At 46.5% G+C, this 9,712-nt stretch overlaps 1 protein-coding gene across 1 annotated transcript in view; it reads left to right on the top strand.

Moving 5' to 3' along the window:
• The window catches only part of ITIH6 (inter-alpha-trypsin inhibitor heavy chain family member 6), a 40,888-nt gene that overhangs the window by 30,114 nt on the left and 1,062 nt on the right, over nt 1-9,712 (top strand). The window contains 3 exon segments of the mRNA XM_029240180.1: nt 7,803-7,913; nt 8,881-8,935; nt 8,937-9,256. Of these exon segments, the coding sequence (XP_029096013.1) occupies nt 7,803-7,913; nt 8,881-8,935; nt 8,937-9,256 (486 nt within the window).

Genomic DNA, 9,712 nt, shown 5'->3' with positions numbered 1-9,712 from the left:
AAAAAAAAAAAAGACCTAGCCATCCAATTCTATTGTTATGGAAAATTTCTCCAGCTACAAAACCAACCCGTTCCATCCACATCTGTCCTACTATCTGCTTCTCCTGTGTGGATCGTTCTTCCTTTGGGTAGCGAGTTAGAGTTTGAGCACAAATAAGTAACTGGAATTCTGGCTTGGGGGGGCATTATAAAATGCTGGGGTGCTTTAATGCCAGTTCTTTGTCCTCCCAGTTTGACTTCATATTCTCCTTCTGTTGCTAAGGGGAGGGTTAGGCAAGAGACATTAGAATTTTCTTCAGTAGGAAAATGAAAAATTCTGACTCTGTACATTACCGTTCTGAGCCTTGGGTCTCTGGTAGAAGACCATTTTCCATCAGGAACTTGGCTATAATTCCTTACAAGATGGACAAGAGGGTTGCTCTGGTCCACAATGGACTTAGCTCAGGGTAAACAAATCCAGCATTCCGTCAATAGAGTGGAGGAAGCAAGAGTTTGTGCAATGAGAACCAGAGCTGCTGTCCATCCTGTGGATAAGGGAAATAGGCATAGAAAAGCTAAGGCTTCATAGTAGCGCCAGTCAGAGTCATATTTAAATCACCTAGCATGGGCAGAGAAGTTTAGTAAATTCCAAAAGCAAAGGTGAGAGCAAAGAAGACAATAGTTATCTAAATCTACCAGAACCTATCAATTATTCTGTAAGTGGATTGGAGTACCAGAAGGCAAGAAGGAAGATAGTGGCTATGGGTACTTAGCCTAGGGTCTAAGAAGTCTTTTTGTCCTTTTCAAATAAAAGCTTCAGGTCTTGGAGAGGTTCATTCATCCACCTGGAATTTTCAGGCTTTCCTGGGTCCTCCGGATCCTGTGGAGACTCAGAGGAAAGGGTGGATTCACAGGAATGGCTGGAATGTAGGTCTTCAGGTTCTTGTAACATATCAGTGGAAACAGGTTTAATTCTGGACAGATGAACCCAGCTGGTGACCCCCTGGAGTTTAACTGCTATAGGAGTGCTCAGCAGGACTTGGTAAGAACCCCTCCATTTTGTGAGTAGCTGATGACCAGGGGACTCATTTTTCCAGGTCTTTAAAAGTTCCCAATCTCCAGGTTTTACAACAGAGTGACTGGGACTGTCATCTGGAGAGGGCTGTACTCTGTTGTCAGGCTCTTGTATAGCCTCTGCACTGGGCCTAGGTTTATAATGTATTTAAGATGAACCTGGGTTTCTGGGTCAGTTAGCATGTCCAGAGTAAGGAATGTCCTTCTGTATGTCATTTCAAAAGGGCTTAACTTAGTGGTTGTTTTAGGGGCTGCTCTGACCCTTAAGAGGGCTATTGGCAGCATGCAATACCCTGACTCTGACCTTTCCTGATGGAGTTTATCCAAGGTTTTCTTTAGAGTATGATTAGCCTGTTCCACTTTTCCTGAAGACTGTGGTCTCCAGGATGAACGGAGGTTGTATTTAATCCCTAAAGCCTGAAAAAGCTGTTGAGTGATCTTTGCTACAAACAAAGGTCCATTGTCACCCTGAAGGTGACGGGGCAACCTGAATCTAGGAATACTTTCCTTTAGGAGAGCCTTAGCCACTTCAGTTGCCTTCTCTGTTCTAGTAGGGAAGGCCTCTATCCATCCAGTAAAAGTATCTATAAAGACTAGTAAGTATTTGAAACCCTGGAAAGAGAGCATCTGAGTGAAATCTATTTGCCAGTCCTCTCCTGGGTAAGTCCTACATCGCTGGACTGGGTTATCAAGAGGGGGAGGCTTGAAGTTGCCTCCTGGATTATGGGTGGCACAAAGGGCACAGGCTCAAGTAACTCTTTTAATTGTCTCTGGGAGCCTTTTCCCTGTAAAAAGACGGAAAACAATTATAAACATTGCGTCTCTCCCCAGATGGAGAGAATCTTGTAGCCCTATAATAATTTTCCATCGGTCAGAGAGAGGTATGAGCAATTTCTGATCTATGTGCCACGAGCCATCCGTTCCCTTAGTTCCTCCTCTGTCTCATGCCCAGTTCTCTTTGGAAGTTGAGTACCTGGGTATAACGTTAGAAGGGGTAAGAGATGGGATTAATGCCATTTCGGTTATGGGCATCAAGACTGCTTTCTTTGTTTCCCGATCTGCCCTGTTGTTTCCTTGAGAAATTTGAGAAGTTCCCTTTTGGTGCCCGTGGCAGTGAATGACTGTTATCTGTTTTGGTTTTTGAACCACTTCTATGAGATGTAAAATCTCAGCCCTATATTTTATAGGGAAATTTCTTGCATTTAGGAGTCCTCTCTCTTTGCAGATAGCTGTGTGGTCATGTAAAACAAGGAAGGCATATTTTGAGTCAGTGTATATATTTACAATCTTTCCTTCCCCTAGGATTAAGGCTTGGGTTAGAGCTATCAGTTCAGCCTTTTGGGCTGAGGTGTTATGTGGCAAAGGTTTTGCTTCTGACACTATGCATGCTCACAACAGCATACCCTGCCCTCCTAACTCCATCTTTAATGAAACTACTGCCATCAGTAAACCATTCTTCCTCAGGGTTTTCTATGGCCTGGTCTGTTAGGTCAGACCTATAGGCATAGACCCGGTCAAGGGTATTGAGGCAAGAATGTGTTAGCTCTGGGCTTTTGGCGGACATTAGTGTAGTGGCGTTAAAAGTGTGGCAAGTTTTGAGGGTTAGCTCTGGGGAGTCAAGGAGCAAAGGCTGGTACTTAATAAGACGGCCTCCAGTTAGCCAATTGTGACCTTTTATATCTAGAATCCCTTGCACTTGATGAAGGGTCTGGACTTCCAGTGGCTGTCCAAAGGTGAGCTTGTTGGCTTCTTCCACTAATAAAGCAGTGGCAGCTACTGCCTGGAGGCAGCCAGGCCAACCTCGGGCCATGGAGTCTAGTTGCTCGGAAAAGTAGCCTATGGGCTGAGGAACTTCCCCTAGATTCTGTATAAGGACACCAAAAGCTGTCCCCTGCTTTTCAGCCACGTACAAGATGAATGGCTTTTCAAACTGGGGAGACCCAGAGCAGGGGCTCTGGTGAGGACCTGCTTGATATCATTAAAAAGCCTTTTCTTATTCCCCGTTCCAAAGTAATAGTTCTGTATCTGGGCCTTTAGTGTCTTCATATAGGGGCTTAGCCATTAGCCTGAATCCTGGAATCCAAATTCTACAAAATCCTGTCATGCCCAAAAAGGTACAGAGATGTTTCTTTGTCTTTGGTGCGCTTAGGCCTAATATAGCTTGTTTTCTATCTGGAGATAACTGTCTACTTCCAGGGTTTATAATATATCCCAGATATTTAACTTGTTGTTTTGAGATTTGTGCCTTTATCTGAGAGACTCTGTAACCCCAGGCCCCAAGGATATTAAGCACTTCAATGGTATTTTGATCTGAGGCCTCCATGGAGGGACTACATATTAATATATCATCTACATACTGTATAATAGCCCCTTCTTTCATGTGTATTTCCCTTAGTTCCTTTCCTAGGGCTTGGGTGAAAAAGTGTGGACTGTCCCAAAACCCCTGAGGCAGTGCTGTCCAGGTATATTGTTGCATTTGGCCTGAGTAGGGGTTAGTCCACTAGAAGGCAAATAGATATTGTGATGAGGGATGAACTGGGATGCAAAAAAAAGGCATCTTTGAGGTCAAGTACAATAAACCATTTAGTGTCCTCAGGGATTTGGGCTAATATGTTATAAAGATTGGCCATGAGGGGATGTATAGGGACCACTGCATCGTTTACTGCTCTGAGGTCTTGTACCATCCTATATTCCCCATTTGGCTTAACAACTAGCCTAATAGGAGTATTGCACAGAGACTGGCAGGGCACCAAGAGGCCATGCGTTAAGAATTTATCTACGAGGGGTTGTAAACTCTTCTTCACTTCCAACTTTATAGGGTATTGTCTCTTGTTAGGGTAGGCAGCTTCTGGTCTATGACTAATTCTTACAGTTGGCATTTATGGCCCTTCCAGGGATTCCTTTGTCCCATACTGAAGTGTCCACTGCTTGTAGAATATGGCTGGGAATAGGACCTTGCTCTTCCAGTTGGTCTGTCTTAGTCAGAGTCAAGATAAGGGGCTGCTCGGGGCCTCCTAAATCGAGTATGGCCCTGAGGGAGCTCAGAAGATCTCTCCTCAGTAGTGGAGTGGGACACTCAGGTACAACTAAACAGGCATGCGAAATCAACCACTGCTCAAATTGGCAAGTGAGAGGCCCAGTAAAGCAATGGGTGCTAAGCTTTTCATCAACACCAGTCACAGTACAGCTTTTGGAGGAAAGAGGTCTAGAGTGAAAAATTAAGACAGAGTGAGTGGCTCCCATATCAATTAAAAAATCAATCTTCTTACCTGCCACGTCAAGGACTACCCAGGGCTCCTCGATGGAGATAGACATCTCATTGGGGGGAGCCACCAGAATCCCCAGCCCACCTCAGTGGTCGAGCATGGCCATCTTGGGAGCGGGAGCCCCCTTTCTTCTTTGGGACTGAGGGCGGTCCCTCTTCCAATGACCTATTTGTTTGCAGGTTGGGCATGGCCTGGGGGGCTCTTTCTGGCAATCTTGGGCCCAGTGGCCAGGTGACTTACATTTGTAGCATTCCCCCTTGTTGGTCTTACCTCCAGATGGAGAGTTGGACTTTCTTGGCCCCCTTGGGTTGTCCTGAGGTTGCAAGGCATGGCTGACAGAAACACCTATCAGTTTTGCATGAGCCCTGGCCTCTTTTCTCATGATAGGTTCTCTCTTCCTTCTCAGCTTGATCTCGATTATTAAATACCCCAAATGCCACATCTAGGAGTTGGGGCATGGGTGTTTGTAGGGCTAATTGTAATCTTTGGAGTTTCCATTTAATATCAGGGGTGGACTGACTAATAAAATGTTGTGTTGTCCCAGCAGGGGCTGACTTTCAGAAGTGGAGGGATCTATGTTGGTATACTTCTTAAAAGTCTCCACAAGCTGCCTATGAAAGAGGGCTGGATTTTCTTCTTCTTCTTGGGTCACTCCTTTAACCTTTTCATAGTTAACTGACTTTTTGATACACTTTCTCATCTCTTCTAATACACATTGGAGCATAGGCTTCCTGGCTTCTGTTCCTGCCTGCAAATTATAATTGCAAGGGCGTTCCTGATTTGGGACTGCATCTCCACCCATAGCATAATGTTCAGGTTGGTGTCTGGCAAGCTGGTTGGCATGTCCCTGGGCTGCTGTCCAGATTCTCTGTTTTTCCTCAGGAGTACAGCAAATAGATAGAATTACTTGGACATCCTTCCAAGTTAAGTCATGAAACCGTTCAACAAACTTACTAGGGTCTTCAGAAAATTGGCCCCGTTTCTGTTTGCATTGGGCTAAGTCAGTTAAAGAGAAGGGCACATGTACTCTGATTGTCCCTTCTCCATTTGCTACTTCCCTAAGAGGGCATAGTTTCCCTGATCCTGGGTGATAGGAAGCTCCACTGCGAGTTACCCAAAAAGGACTAGCCTCTCTTGGGGCAATGGAGGGTCTGGTGGGACATAAGGAGGTGCACTTTGGGGTCAGTCAGAGGGAGCAAGAGAAGTAGGTGGCTCCGGAGAAGTAGGGATACTGTCAGGAGGAGGAGCTAGGTTTGCCCTTGAGAGATGGGAGAGCTTAGAAGCGGGATCATCTAAAATGTCAGGAGAGTTTTCTGGTTCCCCAGGTTTTGAATTATAAGAGATGGGATTTTGGTAAAGGACCATGAAAGCCTGAATATAGGGAACCTCAGTCCACTTTCCCACCCTGAAGCAATAGAGATCCAATTGCAGAATGGTATTGTAATTTAGAGACCCATTTTCAGACCATTTTTCTCCATTCCCTAACTTATACAAAGGCCAGGCACTGTTACAGTAGAACTTAAGTTTTTCCTTTCTTAGCCCTTCTATTTAAAAAAAATTTCCAATTCTTAAGGATACACTCCAGAGGTGTCTCTTCTTGCTTGGAGGGGGATCCTCCTATGTTGAGTAACTTGCAAGCGAGAACAAGAGAGAGCTTCTAGAATGGAATCTGGCATTCTGGAAACATTTATCAGGAGGCTTTAACCTGAAGGGGTTCAGGGCATAGCCCAAATTGTCTTCAAACCTGATGAGGTTTCAAGTGTCCTCTACTCTCCCATCGATTTCTGACCAGATGTCTCTGGTCTTCCACGGTAACTTGTGCAAGCCTTCTCCCCCAACATGGCCAGGGGAGGACCTTTGAACCAGTGCAGACAAGTTGCCAGGACTTTCCTTAGGAGGGATCCCTTGTCTATAGAGCTTATGTCCTGTGATAAGTCTTCCTATGCTGGGGTGTATTCCTCGTGACTGAGCATCTACAAAGTTTATAATTCAGGCTTCTGGGTAGCGGCCAGCCAGACAGGCTGTCCATAGCAGTGTGTAGGCTGCCAAGACCTGGAGTGAAGGGGGTCCCATAGATGCAAAGAGGAACCCTTGGAGAAATTGGAGATGGGCTCTATGGAAGATGCCACAGGGTTCAATGTTCCAGGGCCGGGAGGTGGAGAAATTCTCATAGTAAATTTCTGGGCGTTGAGTGAGGTGAGAGACTAGACAGCAAAAGAACCCAAAATCCTTTGCCCTGTCTGGCAGCTAAGATAGAACTGGGAAGGTTCTGACAATTTTGTCTCACACAGGCAGTACTGGGTTTGTCAGTGGCGGGGATGCAGTTTAAGAATGATGTCCAGGAAATCCTTCCCTAAAAGGGCACAGGGATATGAAGTGAGAAAGAGACCTTGTTGTGCAAGTAATTTCTGAAAGAAAAGCGTAGTGGAGGGTTCCATACAGGACAATGAGAGAGAGAGAGCAAGAGAGAGAAAAAGACACCCCTTGGGTTCCTTCTCAGTTGGAAATCACGTTTCCACCATGTCCCAAAGGATAGCATCAGCTGTCACCCAAGTGTTATTTGAATCTGCACAGCCTGGGGAATCTGCCTGCCACCCTCAATGTTGTTGGGGGTAGCCACAACGCTGTGAGCAGACAGAGGTTATGCCCTGCAGGTCTTGAAAAGAAAGTGAAGTGGAGAGTGAGAAAGAAAATAAGAGCGAAAGTCAGGGACCTCAAGCCGCAGCTGGGTGAAACCCACTGTTTACCTTGAATGCCTGAATTCCCAGGTGTCGGAACCAAATATGATTTCGGGTGCCTCAGCCTGCAGCGGTTTGAAGCAGGGTTTCTGTTCCTGGACAGAGATTGAGGTCAGGTCGTGGTGGTAAGAGCAGCAAATCCTAGCCACTAGACCAGTGGTCAGTGACAAGGCTCTGGTCCTTCAGCTTCGCAGAAAAGAATTCCCACAAAGATGGAAAGTAGTGAAACAAGTAAAGTATTTATTAGGAGGAAAAAGAGTACAGTACACGTGTATAGACACAGGGATTGACTCAAAAAGAGAGTCACGCCCTCGTGGTAGTTTAAATCACTTATATGGGGCATTTCCTCCAGGTTTCCTTTAGCCAATCATTTTGATTTGCCTGGTTCAGAGTCCGTATTTGGTATATCTCAGGATCCTCCCAATGTGTGCGCCAAGATGGATGCCACCCAAGAGGCCTATGGGTAGTTGACATCACTTACTATGGGGTGGCGCCCCCTCCCTTTTTGACCTCCAAGGAGCCTTTCTAGTTGGGATGGTCTCCTTGACTTTGAGAATGAGAAATATAGGGTCTCTTTTCTTCTATCTGAGCAGGGCCCAGCCTCCTCTCTCAATTGTCCTGCTATGCTCATCTTGGAGTTTCTGTCCATAGGGAATGAATCTCCAATTGCTTACCCTGGGGCACCCATCTACCTCCTGCCTCACTTCTAGGACCATAACTTCAGAGTTGTGCCTCCTGCCTTGCAGTGGATGGGGACACCTACTTTGTGATCCACATCCCATGCTCAAAAGAGAGGATCCGCTTCACACTAGATGGGTGCCCAGGGGACCTACTACAGCTCATAGATGACCCAAAGGCAGATGATAGCCCCAAAGACTCTACCTCATATAACTCCACATGTCAACACCCCCAGACATTTGTGGGTTAATACAAACACATATCAGGGCACCGCACTAACACACAAGTACATACCCAGACACATGGAAACACACACAAATATACTCTAACACCAAGACACTCACAGAGACACATACACACACACTAGGGAATACAGTAAACTCACAAAAATACACATCTAGGCACATATATTTTGACACTTTCCACACCTACACATAATAACATACAAATAAGCATCCAGATACACAGAGATGAACAATACATGCCCAGATCTACACAGTGACACATATATCAACACACTCAGACACACATACATGCGCTGGTAACCTCACTCGTCCCAATACACAAGAATTCAACACACATAGGTACACATACTCTGCTACTCTAGACATATAAAACATACCAAAGCACACAAATACCATGACACACAGCCAGATGCATGCACAGTGACACCCCCAGTTATACAATATGTACCAACACACAACCAGACACACACAACATAAACTATTCACCAAGACTTATAACACCAACATATCCAGAGACACATATACACATACAACCAAAAAAAATTCACGCTCTACCATAACACCTTCCCCAAATACGCAGATGCACTGATATGTCCAGAGATATTCATATGAACAGAACTAAACACACACATTTACACACTCAGAGGCAAGCACATACATGCAAATAGCCCCACTGGGGTAAGCATGCACACATATACATACATGCTCATACACTGCACAGGAAGGAGCAGACAGATGGGCTGTGGTAGAAGCACTTTCCTCAGGAGCTAGCTTTCTAACCACAGATCTTCACCACTTCATCTGAACTTCAGGCCCTGAGACTTCACCCCTCCTGTTCTGTGGGTGACTATGTGAATGACCATGTGAAAGCCTGTGCTCCCAGCAAGCATTCTTCTCCCTCCAGGGCTGCATGTACGTGGACAGCTGCTTGGGACACCATCAATGCCAGGGCACAAGTACCTACTTCCAGACCATCACAGTTACTAAAGACAAATCCCAGGCCTACACTATCACCATCACCCGCAGTTCCATATCCATGCAAGGTGAGGGTACCTTGCTTCTCTCCTGGGACCAGTCAGCCCTACTGAAGAGGTCCCAGCTGGAGCTCCATGCGGCTGCTACAGCCCACCTCATCCTCTGCCTTGGGCCCCACCTTGAATTCCTAGTCCTCCAGCACCGCTACCAGAATGCCAGCACCCCGCAACTACCCCACCTGGGGCTCTATGCGATCAGTGGCTCAGGTCTCAGCCCCTTGGCTCGTGGCCTGCTGGAAAAGTGTTACTGAGGCTGATAGTGGTCAGAGGGCACCAGTCCCAAGAGAGACTCTGCCAGGGTGAAAGGCCAATGAGCCCCCAGCACCTTGACCCTCAAACCACAAAGAGGAATCAGAGCCAAGCTGTGCCCTTGGAGAGCTCCTGGTCTAGGAATAAGACAGGCCCAGGACTTCTCTGGGGGCACAGTGGTTAAGAATCCGCCTGCCAATGCAGGGGACATGGGTTCGAGCCCTGGTCTAGGAAGATCACACATGCCACAGAGCAACTAAGCCCGTGTGCCACAACTATGGAGCCTTTGCTCTAGAGCCTGCGAGCCACAACTACTGAGCCCATGTGCCACAACTACTGAAGCCCGTGTGCCTAGAGCCCATGCTCCACAGCAAAGAGAAGCCACCACAATGAGAAGCCCATGCACCACAACGAAGAGTAGCCCCCGCTTGCCACAACTAGAGAAAGACC

Source organism: Monodon monoceros, unplaced genomic scaffold (assembly GCF_005190385.1).
Source record: "Monodon monoceros isolate NGI ecotype Baffin Bay Population unplaced genomic scaffold, NGI_Narwhal_1 Super_Scaffold_22, whole genome shotgun sequence".
NCBI classification, from domain to species: domain Eukaryota; kingdom Metazoa; phylum Chordata; class Mammalia; order Artiodactyla; family Monodontidae; genus Monodon; species Monodon monoceros.
Note: the sequence above shows the minus strand (reverse complement) of the source record. Positions and strands in the feature narration are given on the sequence as shown.